This window comes from Acanthopagrus latus, chromosome 2, assembly GCF_904848185.1.
Source record: "Acanthopagrus latus isolate v.2019 chromosome 2, fAcaLat1.1, whole genome shotgun sequence".
NCBI classification, from domain to species: domain Eukaryota; kingdom Metazoa; phylum Chordata; class Actinopteri; order Spariformes; family Sparidae; genus Acanthopagrus; species Acanthopagrus latus.
Window position 1 is genome coordinate 26,032,663 of NC_051040.1, and position 27,129 is coordinate 26,059,791.

At 41.4% G+C, this 27,129-nt stretch overlaps 3 protein-coding genes across 3 annotated transcripts in view; 2 read left to right on the forward strand and 1 right to left on the reverse strand.

The window, feature by feature from the left end:
- sgpp2 (sphingosine-1-phosphate phosphatase 2) overlaps window positions 1–232 on the forward strand; it is a 15,208-nt gene extending 14,976 nt beyond the window's left edge. The window contains exon 6 of the mRNA XM_037079601.1: window positions 1–232. This exon is cut by the window's left edge and continues 547 nt beyond it. The gene's annotated coding sequence lies outside the window, so the exon portion shown is untranslated.
- Window positions 233–750: 518 nt separating this feature from the next.
- Window positions 751–14,637, reverse strand: farsb (phenylalanyl-tRNA synthetase subunit beta). The gene is made up of 18 exons (XM_037081003.1): window positions 14,495–14,637; window positions 13,972–14,027; window positions 13,552–13,706; window positions 13,172–13,244; window positions 12,914–13,029; window positions 11,582–11,732; window positions 11,392–11,500; window positions 11,076–11,146; window positions 10,919–10,980; window positions 10,259–10,310; window positions 10,096–10,157; window positions 9,639–9,846; window positions 9,452–9,532; window positions 9,254–9,346; window positions 8,764–8,881; window positions 8,191–8,343; window positions 2,188–2,335; window positions 751–1,765 (listed from the first exon to the last, which is right to left on the reverse strand). Exons 1-18 carry the CDS (start codon window positions 14,550–14,552, stop codon window positions 982–984), a joined length of 2,550 nt encoding a protein of 849 aa, XP_036936898.1. The 5' UTR covers window positions 14,553–14,637; the 3' UTR covers window positions 751–981.
- A 4,566-nt stretch (window positions 14,638–19,203) lies between these two features.
- Window positions 19,204–27,129, forward strand: part of acsl3a (acyl-CoA synthetase long chain family member 3a) — a 33,451-nt gene continuing 25,525 nt past the window's right edge. Inside the window, exons 1-2 of the mRNA XM_037081994.1 lie at window positions 19,204–19,366; window positions 25,442–26,013. Of these exons, the coding sequence (XP_036937889.1) occupies window positions 25,639–26,013 (375 nt within the window). The 5' untranslated portion in view covers window positions 19,204–19,366; window positions 25,442–25,638. The remainder of the gene's footprint in view (window positions 19,367–25,441; window positions 26,014–27,129) is intronic.

Consider the following 27,129-nt stretch of genomic DNA (forward strand, 5'->3'; position numbering starts at 1 on the left):
CTAATAGCATAAGACTGATGATCTGAGTGGAAGAGAAATATGTATTTCATATTTAAATTCATATTTATTTCAATGTCTATCAACTGAACTTGTTTTTTTGCATACCAACTTCTCGAATACAAGCAACTTCCACGTGGAATGATAGACAAGATGTACTTGTAACTGAGCTGAATGCAGATCAAATATAATGTTCACATAATAAAGTTTTCATAATTTACTTACTCAAGTCTAACCATTGTTTAAATTGTCTGGGCTGTAGCACTGTCTTGTTGCTGCGTTGTATATTTCAGTGTCATGTACAAGTCTGCCCGTATTCTCTTCTGATAGGAGAACCCCACCTCAAGCCAGACAAGCTCATACCAGTCAGAGAAACCCTATCAGAACCAGTTTAACTGACATTTGGCAACTTCACATCAATAGCACCTGTTCAGGTCTTAGTCATGTGACTTGGCGGGTTATAACAGGCTGCACCATATGGGCTTGGTTACTGTAAATTCAGGACAGACTGAGCAGGAATGAAAGGGTTAACGTCCCTTTGCTACAGTAGAGTTTGAAGGAATGCCGGCGCACCTGTCAGACTGAATTTACAAGATGGCTTGTTATCTCCACAGCTCACTTTCACGTGGGAGGGTACTGGCTGCAACCATTTCCCTTTGAAATGACAGTAAAGGGTCAACAGATACGGTTGAAGTCGCACTTGCCACCTGATGAAAACTTTCACTCCAAACAAACAAAAAGAATTCAAAGTGCTCAGGCAGAAGTTCAAATGGCTTTATTTGATGGTTGAAGGCAAGAACCTTTTGTACTTGTATGAAAGGATCAACAGTCTTTTTTTAAAATGAAGGACCTGAGCTTTGGTTATTGTATTACATGGACGTTGGAACAGCGGTTGAACATTGTGTTTCATATCACTAAACTTAAACCAAGACCAAAAAACATCAGATGGAACCATTCAGTGAATTTATTCTGTGCTAGTATGACTCAGATCTTATTGAAGGCAGCCACATCAACAGACTGAACATATTCCTCGAAGGCGGTGATGGTTTCCTCCAGCAGATCCGTGCCCACTTTATCATCCTCGACCACGCAGCCTATCTGGAGCTTCTTGATGCCGTAGCCCACCGGTACCAGCTTGGACTGCCCCCACAGCAGCCCATCCATGCAGACACTTCGGACGCACTCCTCCAGCTTGCCCATGTCCGTCTCGTCATCCCAGGGCTTGACATCGAGTAGGATGGAGGACTTGGCGACAAGAGCGGGCTTCTTGGACTTCTTGGCGGCGTACTCGGCGAGGCGCTGCTCCTTGATTCTTGCTGCCTCTGCGCTCTCGGCCTCGTCGTCTGAGCCAAATAGGTCGATGTCTTCATCGTCGTCGCTTGTGTTGTTTGTCAAGGAGGGTGGAGTAGCCGGGAGGACAAACTGACTCTTAGCTGATGGAAGGCTGGCTCTTTCCCTCTGGAAGGTCTTGATGTGGTTATACCAGCGCCTGAGGTGGCAGAGGGTTGGTTCTGGAGCAGAAGGGATGGCGTCGAACACTGCAGTATCGGCCTGGGATGCCACGAAGCCCTCCATGTAGCTTTTGTCTGCCAGAAAATCATTGAGTGCTTTAAGGCCTGCTGGCGTGCTCATGTCACCAAACACAGTTTTTGTGGAAGCTGGTTGGGAAGACGGGGCCTGCGAGGATCCGTCTTGCGTGGGGAACTTGTGCTTGATGGCTTCCTGCATGGGGACGTCGTGTGTGAGGGTGGTTTCAGCAGTGTGGCCACTGGAAGAACCAAGGCAACAAAGCAACAGGTAATGAGTCACTGAGTTTAATTGCCATGCACCAACCCCAAGGCACAAGTAACCTAAATTAAGAACAGGCATGCATGTGCAAGCCCACACACAGATGCACACCATTCACGTCACAAACACAATGGAGTCTTGTTAATTTTTAATTCTTCTGACTTGAGTAAAAACAGCCTTGTTACTGATATATAAAACACAATGGCTCCACATAATGCTGCAGTTTGGTCCTTTAGTTTTCTCATGCACATGCAACCCCAAAAACCAAACACTCAACATCTTTTTAACAAATGTAGAGCCTCATGTATTTCCTTCATGAATCTCATTGCTTTCCGTTTTGATCCGGGAAAATAAGCTATGTATTACTGAGGATAGGGTTTAAGTTTAGGAAGGTGAAATCACAGGAAGGGCTCGAGGTCCATCTCCAGGGCAGAGCAGGGCATGGTCAGCTCGAAGCGGCTGATGACGTCTGGGTGGAGGACCCCGAGACGCCCTACGCTCTTCCCAGAGACAAAGATCTCTGCACAGCGACCGGGGAAGAAGGTGGAATCTAAGACAAAAAAGAAGCAAACATAGAGGAATATGAACTAATATGACATGAATCATTACTTTAAGTGAGAAGACAGTTTATGGTCATATCACTCAGTGGAGAACACAGTTTATGGTCATATCACTCAGTGGAGAACACCTACACCTGGCACTGACTTCTTCTTTTCTTACTGAAGCCCAGACTGTCAGGACGAATTACAGATCACATCCTCTTGCCATTTGCTTTGTAAATCAACAGTTATCACCTCCACTTGAATGCAATCTGTTTGTGTCCTGGCAAATTATTTATGACCAGTGTGTTACTATGTAACATGCCATCTGTTTGTTCTGGGTACTTGGATCATGATTCTGCCACTATATATTTGCAACATGCTCACTCGAGATGCATTTGCACTTTACTGCAGACGCCTTTATTTTTCTCCAAGTATTGATGATGTCACTGATGTCATAGTATTGATCGAGCCTTCATCTTAAGTATGCACATCATATCACAGAGATGATGAGTCAATCACACAGTGTGGGCGGTACCCTGCTGCCTTTCTTGTTACTTGATTTTCTCTTGATAATCATTTGTTCACCCACACACAACAATTGGTTCTTCATTCATTCATTATAAACAAACCAAAATCCCATAAGGCATCACTTCCTGTTCACCACATCATTTTTCCAAGGAAAGCTTGACCAGAAGTAAAAAAAAAAAAAAAAAAAAAAAAAAACTTTGGAGAGGGAATTAAAATGAACATTCATATGAAAATGTCACAAGTCCTTACTCTGAAGTTAACTGTCCGGGTCAACCTTACATACATTTCGCCCTCTGATTAAAATCTGATGCTCCAGTCTGTGTGTCAGTGTAGAGGTCACTTCAGTCCAGTAGGAATAAAAATCCTCCACTGACAGTCAGATGAAAGAACACACATGTCAATGTGAGAGGCGTTCGCTCACTTTGTTCAAAACACTGACATGCAAACAGACAGAAAGACAGACTTGTCAGAGATTTAACAAGATACAGGGGTTGCCATGACAACAGCCCCCCACACACACACACAGACATGGCATTCTCCCATAGTGCACTGCTTCTTCCCACGCTGCCTTGCTAATAGGTTCCAGAGCCCACTGCTTAGATGTTCACTCATCACTATGTATGAAGGCTTGGAAAACACATGGACTGTACTTTCAACCGTTCAAGTGTGTGTGTGTGTATTTGTGTGTGTGTGTGTGACATGGCAGCTAAGGCAGGGACATTTTAACTGAAAGACTTCATCCCATTCATTTCACTTGTCTGTTCTGTGTCAGTTAGGTGTATTAAATTGGAATGTGCTTGCGTCGGTTCACACGTCATCCACTTGTGCCATGAACGGGATGCCATGGCAACTATATAAATAGCTCCGGTACATCTTAAATAACCAATCAGTCAATGAAAATCCTACACTTGAGCCGGGCCACTTTCCGCCCACTCTCCTCCAACTTTCAGCGAGGCTTTCAATGGAAAGGAGATTTAGAGGGTTGCATCAGATAACTGAAATATAACTGGCTGGTGTCGCTATCATTGGGCCTAAGGATTTATGACTATTTTAGACAACTAGACAGAGAATTCACACTGCTTTTTACTGGAGCAACAAATGCCTCATCCTGCATAAAAGAGCTGCTGACATGCGTAAAATGACTACCAGTATCAGGGATGTCCAAGGATTATTAGTATGAGCTTCATTGTCATGGGTCTTATTTATGGTTGTCTGAGTTTTCATGCTGAAAAGAGTAAATAATAATAATAATATATTTAATTCCAGGTCTTGTTTTCATAGTTTTGCATATGATCTCTACTGGTTATGTAACGCGTTCACCAGAGTAACAGTCGAGATACAGGAATACAATAATATTGCTAAAACGAAGTTTAACGTGGAAAAACACCGGATCTGCATCTAAATCATCTTTACAGAGATCTGCAGTGAGTTTCAGCTCATTGTTTATCTGTCCTACTGAAACTTTACTGTTCAGGTTCATTGTCACTGCTCCTATAGAATCATTTTTCAGTAGCTGTTTTGTCTAAAAACCCACTATACACTACCTGATCAGCACAGAGCACCACACTGACACAGTTATGGGTTAGCTGGTGAATATATGCATTTTGCATCACTGTTATGCTGTTTGTAAGCATAAATATAGGTTTTGTTTAAAGAAAATCACTCTGAAAATGGGTGAAATGAGTTGTTACAGTTGTTTCCTCATCTAGAATGTCATTGTCAGCCATGACTTTGGAAAAATATTCTCGCTGGCAGTTCAAGTGGGTAAACTCCAAACTCCTCTCTCCAACTCTGACGCACGCTTCCACACAAGACTGCTCCTTGAGCAAGACTTGGGTTTTTCTGGATCCAAAAATGATCTTACATTTTAACAAAGGTCTATCTCTGTAGAAATTGTTGACGTAACGTTGTCAGTCAGGAATAACAACCTCAGACTGTCGGCGGCAATGGCCAGCACCTTTAGTGGACGTGACTTACAGTCAGAGTTCCCACAAAGGATTATGCTGCTACCATAGTGTTGCAGCTGCCAGCTGAGGTGATCTATTGGAGCAATTCCCAGACATTTGGTAAGTCTGAATCATTTACACACCTTTAAAGGTTGGTGACAACTTCCTTCTGTTGTCCCCACGTGGCCTCAAAAAATAAATTGCAGGTTTAAAAAAAACATAAGCATCACTATGAACCTTTTAAAACACTTAGTGTCAATTACTGAAAAAGGAACATGAACATGATGTCCTTCCTAACAAAGGGTGTACGGGCCAAGACTTTGCATTGGACACAGTTGTTAAGTGAAACACAGGCATCTGCCTCTTAAGTGGTTCCTTCCTCCACTTGGATCCCCTGACTCGTTATTTCATCCCTGCTTCCCCGCTGAGTGGAGGAAACTCAGCTGACATGTATTCCCTGAGCCACTCACTCTGCCTGTGCCAGGAGTGATGGCGAGTTATCTGTAGCGCCGTTTCAGCCCGCTGATGGATGCATCCTGACGTTGTGTGTCTGAGTCAGGTGAGCTCTTAGACTGGGGTCATGACCTTGTAATGGGGTTAAGGACACACTGGCATATGTGGCGGGAGGTCTTAGGCTAATGGTGCATAAAGTGTTGAAAAAAAAATAGCAGAGAGGATGGACTGAGTGGGTGTGTGTGTCCAGTATGTTGTGCATTAGTGCGTTCTGTGAGAGCATGTCCATTTCAGCTCCCTTTTAAGTGTGTGAGTGTGCGCGTGTGTGTGTGCCTGTCAGATGGGCAGTCTAAGCACCCGTGGGTGGGTGTGTATGTGCCAGTCTGTCTCGCTGCTCAGCACTGCAGTGGGTGACGTGACTCCCGTGCACTCTCCCACACTGCAGACTTTACACGCTCTCATAGCCTTTCCTGCTTACGCCTCCAGCCGTCACTCTGTCGCTCTCCTGTCACCCACCACCCCTCCCCCCCTCCCTCTCTAGTCTCATCTCATGCCTTGTTCCGCTCCCATGTCTGCCTTCCTCTCTCCTCACTGCTCTCATTCACTGATACTTGAGCCCATTGATTTGCAGTCTGAATGGGCCAACGGAGCCTGAGTGGATATCCTGCAGTGTGACCTTGGAGCGTGCAAGCCAGAAGGAGGCTGGAGTGTGAGAGAGGAAGTATGGAAAGAGGATCCAAAACTCAAATGATGTCTGAGAGTCTCTCTGGGAAAATGGGGGCCAAAATGGACACAGATTGGCCAGAACAGCGCTACAGAGCCTTAAGTCGAACAGATCAATTGCCTTATCGAGATGAAACTCTACTGAGTCATACCTCTATCTGCAAAGAACTTTATTGCATGTATTATTGTTCCAGTCACCTGTCACTACTGGTTAATGTAACTGCTGTGAAAGTGAAACTCTCACCAGCTCTCCATTTACACGATTGTTGTTCCCCATTAAAGTGCAAAACAACCTTTCAGATTGAAGCTTATCAAAGTGTTACAGTCTCGGAGTGCTGATGCAACATGACTTGACTCGCCGATCTCATTTATGATGATTTCACTCAGATGCATTTCATCATCAGAGACACAGGGAAGTTATCTAAAATGAGTTATTGGCCCACAACCACAAACCACGAGTACTGGTATGACATCTTTGAGTTATATTGAGCAGAATGATGACAGAACGCTGAACGCCGATGCTAATTGATTTCCGTTATAGGCTAATAACAGTTATCCTGATTTATCTGTGTGAGGTGATGTTGTTAGTGATTTTAGCGGTAGAGGAGAGGAAGTACATGGAATACAGTCAAACGTGGTTCAGAAAAGGTTCAAAAGCAAGTTTCTCAGAAAGGGGCCGTAGATTTAAGTTGGAGTCCATGACCTAAAATTCACATCTGTTCATTCATAGATTGTTATTGTCTGTTTTGATTACAGGGGTTTCTAGTGCAAATGAGTTAAAACCTATCGAATATAATCATTGTATACAACAAGTTGTCAAACGCGGTCTACCGTAACACTGTTAAGTTTTCAATTTGTGTACTTGTGTACCCTGATCTTCTCCCATTTACAATGAAACCTCTTGAAACACTAAAACTTTAAAGTGATGTTGCACAACTGTCATAGACACTGTGGTGATGGCATTGCTTTTAATGAGAAAAATACATTTTTACCTCCACCAAAAAGGTTATGCTCTCACGGGTGTCTGTTTGCCGTTTGACTGGTTTGTCAGGAGGATTACACAAACTTCAGGATAGATTCCAACAAAACTGGTCTCAGCCCAGAAGAGACCCCATTCATGTATGTGGATCTGGATAAAGGGGCTGATCTACAATAGGACTCTCTCTCACCTTCTTTAACATTGTGGCATTTCCATTAATTTCTCTCGAGTTATGATTTTCAAAAATGGGCAACATCAAACCACACTTACAGAATGACTTTGCCAAATACAGGAGGTCAGTTAGATAGAGGTTCAAAAATAATGCTTGGATGACATTTTGTGTGTTGGTGATGTGAGCATCAGTAGTTTTGACCCAAGGGCACATCTGTTTAATGTTAGTTTGTGTCTGTTACTGAGAAACAGAGAGATTACCGGACAGCATCAGATGAGACTGGAGAAGATGAGTGGATTTAAGTCATTCTAGTGTTAAGACAACTAGGCCACTACAGCTGAGAGGATCTGGGCTCTTTATAATGCTGCATAAAAGCCTGGGACTGTTTTGAATGACAGGTGAACCAGTGGTTCAGTGAAAACAATATCCAGACACATTTTGGGTTGAATCACTTCTACACTGCACAATACAGAATCTCAACTGGCTTGTCTCGAGTCACAAAATGTGTGATAAACAGCATTATAATGAAGTACTGTAATGCTGCAGAGATACCATGACAAACAATCTTGTCCTCAGATCTCTGTAACTTGGATCAATTAACAGCTGTTTTATTATTATTCTGATTATTTATGTATAGCAAGTTTTTTGTCTATGTGCTCCATAGATCAAACCCTACACAAACCCCCCACACTGCCAACTAATTGTGTTAAATTTAAATTGTGCATGCCATGGAAATGCCCTGTCATTAGATCAGGGTACATGACGCCCTGTCAAAAAAAACAAAACAAAAAAAACAAAAACAATACAGTCGCTGCTACTTATAGAACGGATTAATATAAATCACAACAATTCCTGAACTTTAACCTCATGTGAACCAGATCCATTTGCTCACCAGCTTGCCAAGTAAATAACCATTTTCCATCATCAATCCAGGGGTTAAATTATACCGCAGGTATTTCCTTCTCCCAGTATATATCCAATCTTACGCACAGCTAGCTCTTAAGAACATTCCTAGAGGCCTGAGTGTTGGTTTCCACAGCCATCCCTCTCAGGGTTTCTTACCGTCTGCAGCCTGGATGTGGTAGCCAGTACTGCGGGCTGGCTTCACCTCCAGCAACTGCATGGTTCGGTCCAACAGGCCGTGGATCACCTCGAAGCCAGGACTCTTGTTGTAGTAAACGGCACAGAAACGTCTGCTGTTCCTCGCCCCGACATCTGGTTGGTGGGATAAGAGGGAGAGAGTGGTAGGGACATTGTGGACAGCACTATACCAATAACTTACTAGATCATTAATATTGTGCATACCAGTGAGGGTTCCAATTCTGATATAATGAAGGAGAAACTATTTGTGTATTTTTTATATTTTTTTCATTTTTTACATATTTATATTCATTGTTGTCTTTGGTCTTTGAAAAGCTCTACCAAACTTGGGTAATAAGTTAACATCCTGGTATCATAAAATGATTTTTACGAAAATTCTTCAACCAAAAACAGAAATATTCAGTTACCTGATTATTTTGCAATACCACTGGTGGATTACACCGTGACCATCCATAGAACAGTACAGTGCATTGTGTTGTGTGATATGCAACACGACATGGTTACTTCCTCCACGTCACACATGCAGATGCCTACCTTTGGTCTCATCCTTCAGCACCACGTCAGAGATCTCAAACAGTTTGAGGGGAAGGGGCATCTTCCTGTTGGCAGCCACAGTTTTCAGCAGGCCAGGCAGCAAGGTAGTGCGCGCCACCTGGTGGTGACAAAGAGTTGTAACGCCTGATGCATAGCTACAGCATTTCAGAGAGGAGCAGAGTGCCCTCTTCTGGTAAAATAACACTCCAACTTAGGAGAGTGTGGGAACATCTTGTTGTACTAAATAATCCCTTTACCCACTTTCCTCATTTTTAAATAACCTCTCGTGTTATGACATTAATTTTACTGAGAAAAATGACCCTAACAGCAGATGTATTTAAATTTCTTGATTTAATGTCATTTTCATTGTATTTCAAAAGTAATATTGCAACACTCACATTATTTTCCATTATATCCAGTTCATACAAATCTGCAAACATTACTTTACTTTACTAGTTTTAATTAAAGAATTGCTTATGAACTCCTTTACCTGGAATTCAGCTGTCTTAGGGTTGGAGATATGAACCGCTCTTGTGTCTGCAATTTTCTTCCCAAGCTTGTCTGCTATATCTTCTTGAGAACACTACAGGGAGAGAGAAGGGACATGTTTACACTGCAATATTTTTTTCCTCAAAAGCTTATTTCAAGAAAAGGTGCTTGCTTCAATATTTATTTGTCTTTTTCTTACCAGGGCAAAGTTAAGGGCCTCTGTGAATCCAGCAGCTGCCAGGTCTTGTCTCAACAGCTCTGTCAGTTTATTCAGTGGGAACTGAGAACATGTAGAGCAAATGTATAAGATCACACACAGTATTTTGTAGAATACAATGATATTCAGTTGCTCACAAATCAAACATGCAGGGACAAATCCCAGGCACCTGGTTGGCTACGGTGTAGGTGCGTGGTGTGGTGCGAGGGATGTTGTTGAATCCGTAGGCCATGGCGGCATCCTCCATGATGTCACAAGCGTGAATGACATCTGAGCGTGTGGGCGGGATCTCCACCTCAATCTCATCACCGATGCCAGTGACCTGAGAGAGCAGGCACATCCTGGTCAGCAGCTGGGCGATTTTCTCGGTTGACTCACTGTCAGGAGAAGACAAAGTAAACACTGTTCATGAAAAAGAATGATGTCTAATATTTCTGAAGATATATTTATGGCAAAAAGCAATTTGTTGTTACGTTGCACAGCGACTGTACCACAGTGTCAGTGTCTATTCAAACTGGCAAGTCCTTAATAAACTGAATGCATCTTAACTACCCTACACTTACTTCCCATATTTTTTCTGTATATTTTACTGTCACTATCACACAGAGAAGGTCCAAATGACTTACTTGATGCCAACTTTTCGGTTGATGAACTCACTCGACAACTTCTCCTTCCTGTAAGCCAGCTCCTAAAGCACAAACCAGGTGATAAGAGCAGAGAAACATTAGGAGACAGTACAAGAAGTTTATTGCAGATTAAGATTGTGATAGACTGTGCTGAATACAGTACTGGGTATTTGCAGGTCTTGCCGTCTGGGTACACCACCTCAGCCTCCTCTACCCTGAAAGAGCAAGAAACAGAAGAAAATATCAACCTCACTGTGGTATTCTTACATTCCTCATGTTGCACTTTTTATCAGTATCTTGAACATAGCACATATGACAAAGATTCCATTAGAAAAAACAGTCTTAGAATAATAGTTTTGTATTTGACAAGAAATTATTGTTATCTAGATTTGCTTAACACAGGGCATAAGTTATGCTGTTTGAAGATGACAAAACAAACAAAAAAACAAACATGCACTTAGAAATACATAGAAAGTTTACAGTATGTTCATGGTAGGGCCACACCCTTATCAGCATTCTCAAAGCATGGTCGTGTTCAGCAAGAAAAGCCCACAGGAACTTTATAAGTCAATAAGTACATTAAATCTTTGAATCTGGAAAATGAAGCTAAAAGTCTTGAAATGAGGTCCAGCTGATGCATTTGACAGCTGATGGAAAACAGCTTCCGTAACATCATAGAATAGCCTGAAGGGCCTAAAAGCACACAGCTTTCTAGCCAGACAGGGCGGTGAAGCACCGCCTCAAAATACTGAGCTGGATTCACATTAAACATTCTTCCCTGTGGAGAGATAAATCCAGTATTTGAGACAGATATGTGACTTACGTGAAAGGCTGTGCACAATACTCGCTGAACATGGTCACCATCATGTCCAACACGATCTTTGCCTGGAGAGAACAAGGTCAAGTTTGGATCGGCTTTTCTTTATAACGCTGACAGAACAACATATAATAAGATTTCTGTGTTCTCCTGTCAGATGTACCTTGGTCAGGTCTGTTGCCGTGCACTCAACGAAGACGTTCTTTGTCTTTAGGGCGATTTTTGAATGGTCCCCTAAAAAAAATTTCACATAAAAATTGATATTAACAGACAGACAGAGGGTTGATTTCCACTTGTGCATCTGAATCTTCAGCTCAAGATCTTTGAATATTTCCTTAAAAAGCTTGTTGAAAAAGCCTGAAACAATTTCCATTTGTTAGCTGGTAAGACAGACAATACTGTTAAAGTATCTATCGTATGCAGCATAAGCAGAGAGCTAAGCCAGAGATGAAGGCAGACACAAGAAGACAGAGACCCACCATTGATGATGGGAGGCATGGACAGGACAACACCATTGCTGTCATAGATGACGGGGTACACAGGTTTATCTTCAATAATGTGAAGGTAATGCCTCAGGTGGCTGTCTGTCTATATGAGTCAAAAGAAAAACAGCGGGTTAGCAGTGCTCAAACAGACAAGTGACTGATCTAACCAATGTCAATGTCTTACCTTGTAGAGGCTCATGAGCTGGGTGGCAGTGTACTCTTTGGTCTGGTTGAGGGGTTTGAAGCAGATGTCTCCCGGAGGTTTGGCTGTGTATGTAAAAGGACCAGAGATGGTGTCCAGATCATGGGTCCCAATGGCCACCAGACTCCTCTTCCTGCACACAGTTAACAGTATGGAGGATAGATTACACCATTATTATTATTATGTTCAACTAATTTAATTATCTGAATCCATACTTGGAATTGGCAGAGCTTGACTGGAAATTTAGCCAGAATTTGTTCATTCAAGCCTGATATTGATAAGGGTTAACCAAATATTTATGAGAAAACTAGTTACAGAAAAGCCTCACAATGTAGCTAACACTTATCTGCCAATTTGCTCAACAGCTCATTTGAGTCATTGAGTCAATTTTTTTTTTTTTTCCATTTGAGCTTTATCAAATATGAGAATTTGTCTCTTTTCTCTGTCATACATCATTTCAAACAGAATATCTGTCTGTTCCATATCTTAAAAATCATCTTCACTGCTTATCCTGACAAAGCAGACAATATGACAACATCACTTTGGCTTCTAGAAAGCTTGGAAAGTTGTGATCCTTTATGTTCCTGTCTAAAAATAATTTTAAACTATTTTTATCACTTCTATTTACACTGGTGCCAAAACTTCCCTGTTGATGATCTTTTCATTTGATTCCAAATTGAGTAGCACTTAACTATCACTGCAACGATGGTTTGCAGATTGGCACAACCTTGTGTCATTGTCTTGTGTAATAACCTGTATTACTCTGTACTGAGCTTCTCATTTTCTGTTCTAGAAGGTCTAATTAATGTTGGAGCAGGCGTAAGTGTTGATAGAAAAATGGATGTTTAAGGGCATTCCTACATTTACTTATGGATTAATGTGGGAGTGGAAATGAAACTTTTACGCACAGGTTTATAGATCTGATAAAAAATTATTTCATGCATCTGGACACTGCATAACTCCTGTGCAGATGCAGCTGCAGCTGCAGCAACGTCTCAGAAAACACCACTTGGCTGATTTTTAATTGAATTACTTTGTCAGTATAACAACTTTACACAGAACAAGTGCCCAATAAAAAAAAATCAACGGGCACATCCTGTTTGGAGTTTTAACTGAACTGTACTAAGGATGTTTTAGATAAAGTGTTGGAAACAAATTCAAGCTTTTCAGGTTGTACAAGGCGGGTTCACGGAACAAAGTGACTAACAACACTATAGAGTCTAAGCCAAGACATTCACAAGTGACAGTAACCACATTTCGGGTGGTATTCCAGGTATGAAGATGAATCAGCTGAAGTGTAACAGCTGATCTGACCTGCAGATGTTTTGGTGGAGTTTCTCCTGCAGCTCAATGAAGCTGTCATATCGCTCCTGTGTGAAGGTGATATTCCTCAACACTGCTGCCACAGCATAAGGTCGCACGGCTGCTGTCTGCACAGAAAAAAACACATTTGTTACAAACTGAGTGGTTACCATGGTAATATTCAAATATATCTGATTTATAAACTGAACCAATGACAGCTTCAGGCAACACACAATTTGTTTGCAATAAGTTATGAATGTTACCACAAACCTCCTTAGTAATAATCAGCCTCTGAGGCTCCCCGTTGGCTGGGCTGACACGTCTGTAACGAGGTGCCTCCAACCTGCAATAAAAGTACAATCTCTGTAGCAACAGTGAATCCAGTCTGCATGCATTACACTCGTAATGGACAAGCACCTTGTATCTACGCACAGCCAGAAACAAAGCCTTCATCCGCAGGAAGGTTTTAATGGCATCAAACCACAAGTTCTTTTTTCCTTAACATGTTCACCCTCCTTACTTTGGAGAATGGCACCAAATTGTACTGTTATGATTCTCTGAAAGCTTGCCATGCATTCAGTAGTCATCCTTCACTTAGATCATAGCAATCACAGCAGCATACCAGTGCGATCATAAAAGAGACCACTCACTTGTTCTTGAAGACCTTCAGTCCACGGACAAGCCCCTCCAGACAAAGCAAGTCATAGCGGTTAGCTGGTACATCAATCTTGTACAGGACAATGTCAGACGCTCCGGACGCCTTGGAGTCACCCTGCTCTCTGCTGATTATCTCCTTCTCTGAGGTCTGCAATGGGGTGAGAGAAAAGTTCTGTTAACGTTACATGTTATAGTTCAGTGGATGTTTCTGACACATGGGTACCACTAACAGTTGACAATGTAATGTGTCAATTGTCATGATTGACATTACCATATAGTTTTATATTTTGTTTTGTTTTTTACTTTCAAAAGTCAAAAGGTAAACCATTAGAAAAAGGTCTCTAGTAAGTTAGTAAACGGGACACATAATAAGATGCACTTTAGTTTGATGTCGTATGATGACGTTTACTTACAATTTCATCCAGCTCCAGCCCAAATTCAAAGCACAGCTCGTCAAACTCCTCATCAGCTAAAACAAGAAACAGACAGCCATTACTGAAAACAGCTTTATTTACCCTTAGATCAGTCACCTCTGACTACCACGGTCCCATCGCTGCTCCTGGACAGCACACTGCTTAGATTTAAATGACAGACGCAAGGGGAAATGATGCAATCACGTTAACATCCAGCACAGAGATGTCAGTGCATTAACAAACACTATTTTCTTATTCATTTAAATTCGAGAGGAAATGAGCTAATAGTAAATTCTGTATCTGGTACGAAATTTAATTAAAATGTTTTATTTTTGTCATTCAAGACTGTTGTAGTAAACCCAGATAAAGTTAGCCGCTCGTGAGCAGCTGCTGTGTTGCTAACCACCAGGCTAATGAGTTCAAGCAGTACTCTGTCTTCCTCTGTCTTTGAGAGCTAAAATGACATTAAATAACCCCGCAGATCATTTGTCCGCTATTTGAATATGTAACAAATGTGACTTACTGTATGTTCTGCCCAAAGCTTTGAAGAGAAGATCCCTTTTTACTCCGACAGTCGGCATGTTGGCAGCTAATCCTCCTCAGCCCAGTGGGAAAGGACCCCTCCAGCCGGCTGTAGCTGTCTAGAGCGGTGCCTGAGCGAAAACCATCTCAGTAGCAAACATTGTATCCACAAATCATTTGTGGCTACAGTGTGATCTGTTTGACAGATGTGATTAATTTAATCTGGAATATGGGCTCATGTTTTAGCCAAATATAAGAGGGAAGAAATGATAACGTGTCTTATTTCACATGGTTAAGTAAGAAAATATAGTGCATGTATGGGTTGTAAGGGGAAAAGACATCTTTGTCTCATCAGTCCATAAAACTTTGTCCCAGAATTTATGAGCCTTGTTTCTGTACTTTTTTGTAACCAAAACCCAATCTCTCACAATTTTTCTGTTGTCAACTGCTGTTTCCTATGTCTACCAGTTGAACGTCTTCTGCTGAGTACACCAGTGGTTTCTGTCTTCTTCAGGACATTCCAAATGGTTGTACTGGCTATGGACAATGTTTGTGCAATGGCTCTGATTGATTTTCAGTCTTCAATCAGCATCAAAATTGCTAATTTTTCTCCTATAAACAGCTCTCTGGTCTTCACGTTGTACACGTTTAGCTTGTTAATGCAGTCTGCAGAGGCAAAACACAGAGCTAAAACTGAGAGTAGACATTCTGCGCTATTCATTGTTTTAATAATCAAAATCAAAGAACTGGCCTTGCTGCTCCAATAGTTCTGGAGGGGACTGTATGTTAGAAAACTAGCTGGCCTCTGCGTGCCTCTGGTGAAATCCTTAATGGTTCCCTGTGTGTTTTTATTAGTTACAGAGCCTACTCGAGATCAAATCACAGAATAAAAACATTTCATCCTAGACCAGATTGGAACCGCAGCCTGAAAGCATACTCTTATCCCACCCAGCTGGACCACTCTGTGATATTTGAGCATAAAAGCAATATCATAATAAATTTCATTAGTACTATCATTATAATGTATCTGCGTCTCTTCTCCTGCTGAACATTTATTATGTGTACTTATTCTTGCACATTACAAATCTACTATAGTACCATCAGGTGGCCTCAAAAGAGAATTACATTACATGGTGGGCTGCAGTCCAGTTTATCGTAACCTTAATTTATTATTTCATCATATCTAATAGGTTATAGGCCTATAATATCGAAGTTCATTTAAGACTTTCAACCCTGAATGACCTTATTGTCAGCGCCACCCAGCATGTCCCAGCACAATCTACTGGTTACTGCCAATGAAAGAGATCATGATGACAATCAGGCAAAGGATGCAGAAAGAGTTAAGAAGAGTTTTTGGCCATGATTTATGGCTGCTAAAAGGAAATCCACAGGTTTTAAACTGTAGTACGTTGTCACTCCACAATAGTATGCCAGAGGCCATAGCGTGCAGACCTCTGTGTTGTCATGCAACATGAATATACACAAAACACAAACATGCTGTTTGTCCCGCTTTCTGGATGTCACCGGGTTTCCATTTGGTTGGTCTCCTGATGCCCACTTAAATTCCTCATATGGCTGTTGGAGAGTTTTCACAGAGTTATAATCTGAGCTTTGTGGGGGTCTCTAAAATAACCAACCCCAAACTGAGAGAGAGAGAGAGAGAGAGAGAGAGAGAGAGAGAGAGAGAGAGAGAGAGAGAGAGAGAGAGAGAGAGACTGGCATTAAATGCTTCTTGAGTGACCTCTTGTGTTTGGTTCCCACTTGCCCACTCTTTATGCAAACATATGTACATTACTGGAACAAATCTATAAAACAGGTTTTCACACTAATAAAGAAAATGTATTAATGTGTTTAGACAACTGTACTTGTTGATGAAATGCAAATATGTCTAAAGAGAGAAACTGTAACTAATCCCTCTGTATGGATCGAATCCAGCGAATCCATTCAAATGCTTTAGGAGTATTGGTATTATTTTCAGATCAATCACCCAACTCTATCAGACACCACAGGACACACAAAGCAGGTAGTTTTAATGTTGTTGCTGATCAGTGTATATTTCTCTTTGCATTATTTGCACATACACATTTCCACAAATGTTTTCAAACTATTTTAAGTGACCTACAGGGAGAAAGGAAACATGATGTTTGAGACGTCTCAAATGTTTAATAAAGAATAATTGTTAAACCTCAGAGATATACAATGCGCTTCTGTGAGTGATACTGAATGTAAACTTTATGGGCAAGAAAACTCTGCGGTGCACCAGTAATACTGAGTCATTTAATGGAAATGCAAATATTGTGGCTATTTATCCCCTTTAAAAACAATCGCTCTCCACTATTGTTCTCCAGAAGAATTTGAAAATGACAATTGAAAGCTCTTGAAAGTTTAAAAACTGTATACAGATGTTATCACTATAACTACTAATGAGACACCACATCAAACAAATAGTTTAATATCATTCATTGACATTAATGACATAATTTGGTTAAGTATACCGCCATTACTACCACATTGATCAGGAGGCCCATGACATTGGAACTATTTGTGAAAGACTTCAAAATCAAATTGTTTGTTTGAGAAATACTCTCAGTGAACATCAGAAACACCTCAGGGATATCACAGACATGAGTAATACTGAGAAACAGTGGATCAGGTGCCATCAACAGAATCAACATGCATTCGAATATTGCACATGTGCCTGGGGAGAGCGATCTCAGAGGAGTGTTTCAGGTGAAGGCCAGATAGAACATAGCTATTATCCAGCCTGTTTAAAAGTTGCCTAGAGACCATGTTTTCAAGGATTTAACACAAGAAACAGAGCTGGAGATGCACATAGAAGAGAGCAAATCATCAGAAGGCAACAGGGGCTGGATGTGCTTGAAATAATGATGCAGACAGTATTAACAAGGTTATTGAGAATAACAAGGCTTCATGAGTAGCACTAAAGACCTGAGAACAGATTCTGACACATCATGTAGTAGATATACACATGTTTCTGTGTATGAGAAGTGGCATCACAGATGAAAAGACAATCAGATTTCTTTATTGAAAGAACAGTTAAATGAGAAATCGTAGCATATTAGAAAAATATGCTAAATATGTTCCCACATGCCAAAGGAGATTGCCTAATGAGAAAATAGGTCTTGTGATTCAAGACAGCTAAAAAAACAGATCGCATTCAAATCATAAAGTTAAAGCAATCTGCCGGAGTCACCTGACTTTGTTCTCAGTGATTAAAAATGATGATGGATGCATTTCAATCAAGATATAATGAATTAACCATATTCTCCCACTGGCAATCAGATGGGGGAGTCCTGCGAATGAAGCACCATTATTACAGCCCTGATGAGAAAATGCAGCAAATGTGCAGCAAGCCTCATTTCACCACTTCATCTTACCAGTAACACGTCTGTTAGTGAATCTGCCATCTGCTTGTCTTTCTGTCTCCTGGATACATCACACTGCCTCTGCATGACACTGCAGAGTGAGTCATCACACTGCCAGTGGCACCCTTTCATAGCTACTCTCAGGTCTATAACAATACAACAAGCTATATGCGCAAGTCACATCTATTGACAGAAACAAGTCAGTGTTCATCATGCACGACAGACTAAAGACTATTTCTTCCGCTTAAAACGCCAGATAACTTCATGCATCAGCATTGTCCAGGCTTGCAATCAGAGGGTTGCCAGTTCAAATCTGTTCATTTTGCCCTAGAAGTGCTCTTCCTGTCCTCAACAACTCCTGTGACAATAGACATATCAAATTACATATGAGGGGGTCCGTTTTCACAAAGCCTGTTAGTGTCATGAACATTTTCTTTAAAACAATCCAGATGTTTTGACACTTGAGTATTCCAGTGGTGCATGTGCCTGCAGGTGTGTGTGTGTGTGTGTGTGTGTGTGTTTTGACTGGGTGGGGGCTTCACATATTGCACTATCTAGGTCAGAGTAGACGATTCTCAGAAGAAGAAAATTGTGTCAAGCCAAGATAGTAATAATTTTTTGGCTTTATACATTTTTTCCAGTTCTGCACAATTGAGGGTAGGCCCATGTTCTGTAAAGTCTGAAACTATACGTTGCTCGAGTCATGATGAACCCACTCCCCCAATGGACCAGATGTCTCAACCATGTTATCATTATGTTTAAATTTAGACCACAATTTAGATGCACAGTCAGAATCGTGTAGTTACTCCGCTGCAGCCATGACTCATTTATTCAACTGAATGCCCTGTGGTGTGGGTTCAGACCAGGATCCCCACTTTGATCTCACCCTCAACGCAGTCTGGTAAACTTTGAGGAACCTGAGGAAAAACTCAAAATGTAACTCTTTTAATACATGTTCATTTTTTGCAAGAGCTGTAACCTGTGGAACATGATTACGTCATATGACAGCTGTGTAACTGCAGTGTGTGGATAAAACTTCCTCTTTGTTCCCCTGATGTAGGCCTAACTGACTGTCCTTTAACTTAAAACATGATGGAGGTGACAGTAAACAGTGTGCTCACGCGTGTGTGTGTGTGTGTGTGTGTGAGAGAGAGAGAGAGAGAGAGAGGGCACCGTGCGCGTGGCCACCAGCTCCTTCTGCCCTATCGTCACCTCGAGCGCTCCTTCCGTCTGGCCCGGCCCCTAGCACGCGCCACCTCGTCGAGTCCAATCATAATGCAGGGAATGCCCCCCCCCACTCCATCCATCCATCCCCGTACAACAACACGACGCGCGTGTCACTTCCGCAACATGAAGATTTGGATGAAGGAGCCGGTGAATGAATTCATGCGCAGAGCTGTCTCGAACAAGACTCGGACAACGAGAGGTTGAAAGTCTTCTCCGCTGCTCCAGCCTGAATAAAACGACCCGGGTGGAGACATTGACGGGTAAGTTTTTTTTTTTACGTTTCTGTGCCGTTTTGTGACACCCAGATGTGCGGGATGTTGCCGTTGCGTCAACTTGCCCGGGACAGGCAGAGACACTTCAGAGTAAAGAACTTTATTAAATTAAAACATGAGGCTTTTATTTCGTGCGGTTTCCAATGCACTGTCGAACGGTGCATTTAGTTGTCAGCCAATTTGATGTTGAAGTGAAGAGAAAGATTCGCCCCCCCAAAAAAATGAGAATAAAAAGAGTAGTCACAGAGACACTTAAGTGTCATGTTGTTGCTGTCACCTATAGAACTGTGAGTATGAACGGAAGTGCTGTTCAAATCACATAATGTCAGTTTTACAGTTAGCCTGTACCGGGCTTCATTAGATTACGTCCATGCTTATTGTGTTATTTTGGCCTAAATTTTATGTTTACCGAATGTATGCTCAACGTTGTTTTGCCATAAATACTAAAGCAATTGAATGTGCAGTAGCCCGCTTCAAATTTTCACAACTCGCACTGGAATATTTTATTTTGAAAATTAAATACCGGAAGTTATCTTTCCATAGTTGTGGTGCTCTTGGATATTGCATCCTGCACGTCTGACACCACTGTGTTATAAATTCCAAAATACACTCTTGAGTCGTTTGTTCCCACTTACACGCTTTGAGTACTTGACATGTGCGTGGGCATGCTCACTAGCTCATTATAATTGGTTTATTTTTACATAAACATCAGCGCATTTGATATATTTATTTTGGTGGGAAACTTTTTTACACTCATGAAATGCAGACAAGTAGGGCACAGTTTATAACAGCATGTGTTTTCAGAATTGAAAATCTGTGTCACCTCACAACAATACTGACTAACTTTTTACAACCTGGGGATGCTATTTACACAGCTGAAGTTAACTATCCTCTGGCAACGGTTATCAAATGATGCAGGTCTATTTAGAGTGCTCCTGTACCTACAGACAGAGAAGCTATTGTCTCACAGGAATGGTCCAATGTGGTTAGAAAACACGGAGAGAGAGACACTTTATCACTGGCGGCCACATTTGTTAGGGTGAGGAGGAAACAAGTCTGCATCATTCTGGTGTTAAAACCATATCTTGAGCACAGAATCTGCTGATTGGTGAGTAAACAGAGGATCGGTTTTATTGCTTTTTTTATGTTCTTTAGTGGTTTCACCCGTGATAAAGAAAATTAAGCATTTAGAGAGCTCACAGTAGAGAAAGGAATAGGTCGGTGACTGGCGTGTTTGTCAGTGGTTTATGTCACCATGAGCACACAAAAGCAGAGAAAAGCTTCAGTCTGATCCACATAATCCAATCAATTGTGTTTTGTGCTTTCACTCTCAGTTTCACCATACTTTAAACTCCTCGGTTGTTTTGCAAGCTTTTGATTATGTCACCCTTTGAAATGAGCAAAACACACCTCATGTTTGCAAATCTGTCCTGCACCTCCACACACCCACGTCCATGCACAAACACGCTGCCCACTGTACATCTCCTCTTTCTCCCTCACACACTTGCAGCCTGACCCTTGGGACCAAGTCGTGCGTTTGTGCATCGTCTCACCACAATGGCCATGTTGAACTTTCTGCGAGACTTCGGCCTGCCTGCTTAGCTGAGTGGGTGAAAGCACGATGACGTCAGCACACAAAAGACTCCATTCAGACAATCTCTTGAGGAAGCAATGATTCCCTCATGCACACACAGACACACACACTCACGCCTGCTCACCCCACTGCTACACAGACCATGTCACAATATTACTCAATTAATCCATTGAGTGGAGGCTGCCTGCGAAGTGCCTGCTTGTTGTATAAAGCCTCCCATTGAGCAACTACTAGTATATTGTGACTACCTGATTCATGCTAAGATAAGGGATTAGAGTCAGGCTTGCTTGAGATAGGGCAAATTAGGATCTTTCTCTTTTATAGAGTGGAGTTGGGTTTGTTAATCAGGTCGTTTGTGGTTCGACCTTTCAGAAAGCCTCTTATAAATGCCTGAAATGTAAAAGCTTAGCCAACATTCCCTCACAGCTTCCACACGTTTCAGCCTCCTTCCCTCCATAACTACATCGCCTTATCTCTCTGCCCATCACCTTATCTCTCTGCACACAGTAGCACTCCCCGTGGTTTCGTCATATAATCATGGCACAGAGTGACGAGAAAATTTCCTTCTCCCTCTGAAAAGAGTTTTACTGTGCATGGTGAAAATCTTGGATTGAGTTTGATAATGCAGTTGTGTAACTGAGGTAAGTTTGCAAGTTTGAAAGAAAGAGGTGTTTACCGGCCAGAGAGTGTCTAACAAAAGACCTTATTGAGTTGTATAATGCTGAATCTCGCTTCCTGTGTTTCCCAAATTTGACCCATATTCGAGAGCTATACTGCTTTGATATTTACGAGACTGTTTAAAGCAGCTACAAGGACCTTTAATTTTCTGTTGATTCTGGCAGCCCCTGTGGTCAGTGGCGGTATGAGCATCACTGTCTTACGCTGTAAAGTTGTTGATCTGGCTTGTGCATGCATTTGTTTTGGAAGCAGGGTGAAAGAAAGACACAAGATATGAACACTATTTCTTTTTTCAGGATGCCTGGCAATGAGTTATAAATGTGTTTATCAGTGGCTATGTCAGATCAGCTATAATATGACGATGATGATGGAGCACTGTTAACTGGTTTTAGTGCCGTACTGCACCAGCGCCTCAATTCATCTTGAGCACTCGCCCTAAAAATAGTTTGATTATATGACTTATCTGACCCAGATAAGTCAGATTCAAACCTGATGACAGGCATCAAGAATATCTATAATAACTCCACAGAAATAACCAGTTGTCTTGCTGATGGTCTCCATTGCTTATGTAGGCCATAAAGAGGCATCAATATTAAATAAAGACTGTTTCATAACCATTTAAAATGTCTTGGTAGTACATTTAAATCTCTCTCAGGAAAAAAAATCCAGATTAATTCCATACTATTAACTACTCAATAATGTTTGTTAATTATCTGTTAATGAATGTAGTTAAGCTTCACAGCAAAACAGTACTGGAGCATTATATTCAAAATAACTAAAATAGATGGGAACTTTCTTCTAAGTGAAAAACCTGCTGTAAAATATATATATATAGATATATGAGATAGATCCTAAATTGATTTGAAAAAACATTATTCACACCCCTTTCAATGTGAAACCTGCATTGTAGCTGCTATCCCAAAAAGCATTAATGTGCACCACGTCTGAAACGAAGGGGGTGCAAAAGCTCAACCATGTGTCAAGGGTGTAAATAATGTCTTTTCAAATCAATTTGGGACCTTGTAGCTTCCAGACACCAGATAAGTCTACACAAAACAGTCATGGAAGAGGTTGAACTCTGCAGGCACCGTGCTCTATTTCTTCTTCTCTTGTAGTCTGACAGTTTGTTTACTCAAGCTGACCATATGACTCCTCTGTGGCTTCTCTTTCATCCAGGTTACTTTTCTGCAAAAAATAAATGAACAAGAATAGCAAGAAACAGTGAAACCAACATGCAAAAAGTACAAGATGGCAGGCGATGGGATTAGGCATCTGCATCTCCACCAGGGTGCAGTTTTTGCTCTGTGATGAAGCGAGGCATCCAGGCCGGCTGGTAACAAGACACCTAGAGGAACAACAGCACTGCCGAGAGTCCCATAGGGAACAGATGGTAGTCTGGGAGAGCACTGCTGGTAAAACCTTTGATTTATTTATGAGTCTCAAAGGGACACTTGAGGGATGAGTGTATTTGGGAGACAAGTTGGTACAGTGTGTGTCAGTTTTGGGAGGGGAGGGATGTGGTGCTTCAGGGGAGAAAGATGAGCCTCCCCCTCATATGAATAATGAATCAGTGCTGTGAGAATAGATTGTTAGGGGCTTTAGAGTATGTGTGTGTGTGTGTGTGTGTGTGTGGCCACACCTTTTCAACAGGGGACATGTTGTTTCAGCTGCAAAGACAGTTGGTGGACTAAATATTTCTCACACTGGTGACCTCAAATGGCAGTTTGTACTGACCTAATTAACCAGAAGTCTTGTAATATCTAATGGGGGCTGTGACAGTGAAGAGGTTGAGCTATCATTTGCTCACTTATTTGTAAGACAGGACATTAATAGTGATCAGTAGCTTGACACGCCAGATGGGAAAGGTGCAGATTGAAACTGGGGGGAAAACGGTCTCACTAAAAACTTGGTATGTCACACAGATTATTTTATTTGACCTCACATGTCTGTACATAGACAGTAGAGCCTGACCAGTATGCAGTGTTTGGAGCCAATGCAGGTACACAAATGAACGAATGTAGTTATCATGGGGGCAGGATATACGAAGTTTAAGAATAAACTTTCTTGTCTAAAATGATATTAGTGAACTGAAACAGCAAATGTCATTGAAGTGTAAAAGCTATAAACCACTCTCACTCTTCACGCTGTTGTCTAAAACCAAAAAGTTTTTCATATCTGTAGTTATCAACAACATATTCGTAATACTGATGTAGTATCTGTGAAAGGCTGATATTCTTGTTATAAAAATGAGGACTATGTGGTATCAACAATTTAAGGTTTGCAGTAAACCACAGTTCAAATCTGAAACACTTAAAACCCAGATTGATTAGAACAGATCCTTGAATCTTGTACTTGCGTCACAATTTTCAGTACACACTTAAAAAACATTCTAGTGTCAAACAGTAGAGTTTGACAGTAGGCTGTTTTGGTATTCAACTGTTGGAGAACAACCTGCTCACCTGAATTCTCAGTTTAACCCTTGTATTTTGGAGGCCGAGTTTTCATAAACTGAAAAATGAAGAGCAATTCAGGATTTTTCCATAAGGGAGAAGGAACACCTTTAAAAAATAGCCAGTCCTAACAAGAGAGATGGAGACAAGAAACTGGTACCTTAACTCAGATCTCTGTTCAGAACTCTGGACAGCTCCCAAACTCAAATTAGCACCTATTCCGTGTTACAATCACTGCCATAGTTGTTCATTACTGAGTGTGTGTCCAAAGGTTCAAGGTTTATTTATTCTACAACTCAGTGTGATGCAAGTTTCAGCCCCTTTGTGCTACAACAGAAAAGCTATATTTTATGGCTTGTTGAGGATGAGTTAAGCAGCCTCACAGCCTGAGGAAAGAAACTGCTCTGTAGTCTGGCAGTAGGGTAGTCGATACTTCTGTGTCTCTAGCAAGATGGCCACAGGATGAATAGTCTCTGGCTGGAGTGGACGTTGTCGACAGTATTATAAGAATCGAAATTAAGAAATTAGATGACTTATGGGAAAGATGCTCATACAGTAGAATCAAAGCTGTGCAGGAGTATGTGACAGTCCCTCTGAGCAAAACTCACTACAGGCTGTCTAAATCTTACATCATGCAGCTTAATGGGTACAGTCAGTGGAGCCATTACTTGGCGGTACTTGAGATGTGGCTTGTTCTGACTGTGTACTAATCTGTTCCTCTCTCAGCCATCTCCTCTAACAGCTCGCACTGCATCACACATGCTCATTCAGAAACCTCTCACACACTTGTTTATGTCTGTTAGAGTCAGTCTTTATCTGTTTGACTTTTCAAATTTTCTACTGTTTTCTTCTCTTTGCAAACCCTTTTGTCTGCTTTTGGAGTAAAACTTATAAATCAGCCAGTGAATACTGAAAATGATTGGTTAATTGTTCAGCTCTGCTGCTTTCTTTGGACTTTTCTCTTGTTTCCTTTGTCTCGTCGATGCTAACAGTGTGTGACACTGACAGGTGCTTGTGCTTGTTCTCAGTGAGTGAAGTGGATAGAGGAGCTGCAGGAAGAAGAAGAAACATTTTAAAAAACACGGAGCCGGTCTGTTTGTCAGACCATGGTTTGCCAAGAACAAAATTTCTCTTCTGCTTTTTGTGAATGCTTGAGAACATGTGACTCATTGTTTTTTTTCGGTTTCTGAATTAGTTGATATGTGTCCCAAGGCTATAAGGTGCTCGAAGGTCAGGATCATTATAAGCACAGGCATAATATCATTTGAAACTAGTTTAGAAATAAAAACTTGAATGTCAGTTGTTGCTCTAATGCCAGGATGATATCATTTTTTTCTCCAGGAGTCACCTGGACCTGTGGGTACTGTATTGCCACAGAGTACGAGTGAAGCTTCCTAAAAGAAAGTAGGAAGAAAAGGAAGAGGACGAAGAAAAGAAGGACCGACTGCAACGACAGGAGTAGGACCTTTTTTCTCACAGCTCGGCTTCCTCCATACTCATTCCTCAGTGCACTCCATCGCCTTCACAGCTTCACCAAGATGAAGCTGAAGGAGGACCTGAACCCCATGCTGCTTCTCCTCTTCCATCTCATGGTATGGATCTACACCTTCATCACCTTCCTGCCCTCCTACATCCTCAGCTGGGTCTCCACACCTGACGGAGGCTTCTATGGCTCAGAGGAGGAGCGAGCGAAGAGAGCTAAGGCCCGCCCATTGCTGGGACGTCCGGAAGGACCTTACAGAGCGGTGAACGCCGCCAAGAGGTTGGTGACATCGCTACACCCAGGAGTGGACACCCTGGATAAGATGTTTGAGTACGCAGCCACGAGGTTCCCACACAGAGACTGTCTCGGGACAAGGGAGGTGATCAGTGAGGAGGATGAGCGACAGGACAATGGAAAGGTGTTCAAGAAGGTAATGAGTGATGCAGGAAGTCTGCTTCTATAAGCATACAACTAACATCTTTTTCATTAATGATGTAAAATGATGCTCCCAAATACAGTGCATATAGGGTAGATAATCTGATATACCACCAATAAAGGCTGTAGCATTTCACTAAAAAACGTATCCTCAATCCCTTTTGTTCCTACTGAAGACTTAGATTTACATAGTTGCATTAAAAAAGAAATATTTCCAAAATCAGCTGGACACTGTACTTTTAGCAAAATTTGCTCAAACCAGAGTAAAAAGGTGCATTAGTTCAGGGACTATTTTAAGCCACAGATTTGTTGCCCTACTGAGTATTATAGCTCCAGGATGGTTTTACGTGGGATTGACTCAAAATACAGAGCAACGTCCCTCGTAATGATTTTTGGACCATGCAGATCAATGGCACAGAGGAGTAAGATAGACATTGGCTACACAGACCTACTTTATTCATGGGATTTTTAGATAATAAGATAAATGTTTTTATTGATACACATCCTTTAATGTGTGTCTGCCTGGGGATCTATCCTGTAGTTCAAAAACATATAAGAACCTATTTTTTTATGGCAAAATGTGATTATTTTTTATGTTTCAAGGTGAGATGATTGAAAAAGAGTACAAGAGTAACAAAATATGATTAAATCATAGATTGCATAGCCAGGGGTTGGACAGTGGTATCAAAACATTTGAAGATGCTTCAGAAAGGATAGAACGAGGAGAATGATTATAAGGAATAGATCTTAATTGTTTTGCACCACGTTAGTCACACTGTGTGGAGAAAGAAAAGTGTGTGTCCCTCCTTCAAATCAACTTGGTTTGAATTGTCTGCATTCCTCGTTTTATGTAGTGAGCAGAGCAATCTGTAAACCAGGGCTTCAGTTGCTTTTCAGAACGGGTAGATTTAAAGGGGAAAAAAGTGCCATGTTTGGATTTTCCAGGGTGCAGCAGTTTGATGTCATGAGTGCAATAACTGCTGTATTTGTTTTTCTTCTCCTTCTACTTATATTGATGGAACACAAACCATCTTTAAAAGGTGCACATCACAACCTGCTGTATCAGAGTGTATAAATCACTGGATCTGTTCTATCAACTATAATTTCCCTG

Coding starts and splice junctions, on each gene's coding strand:
- farsb (XM_037081003.1), bottom strand. CDS start 14,552: ATGCCGACTGTCGGAGTAAAAAGGGATCTTCTCTTCAAAGCTTTGGGC. Junction 11,501..11,581: donor AGCTCATGAGCCTCTACAAG/GTAAGACATTGA, acceptor TGACTCATATAG/ACAGACAGCCACCTGAGGCA. Junction 8,882..9,253: donor CTAAGACAGCTGAATTCCAG/GTAAAGGAGTTC, acceptor TGTCACCACCAG/GTGGCGCGCACTACCTTGCT.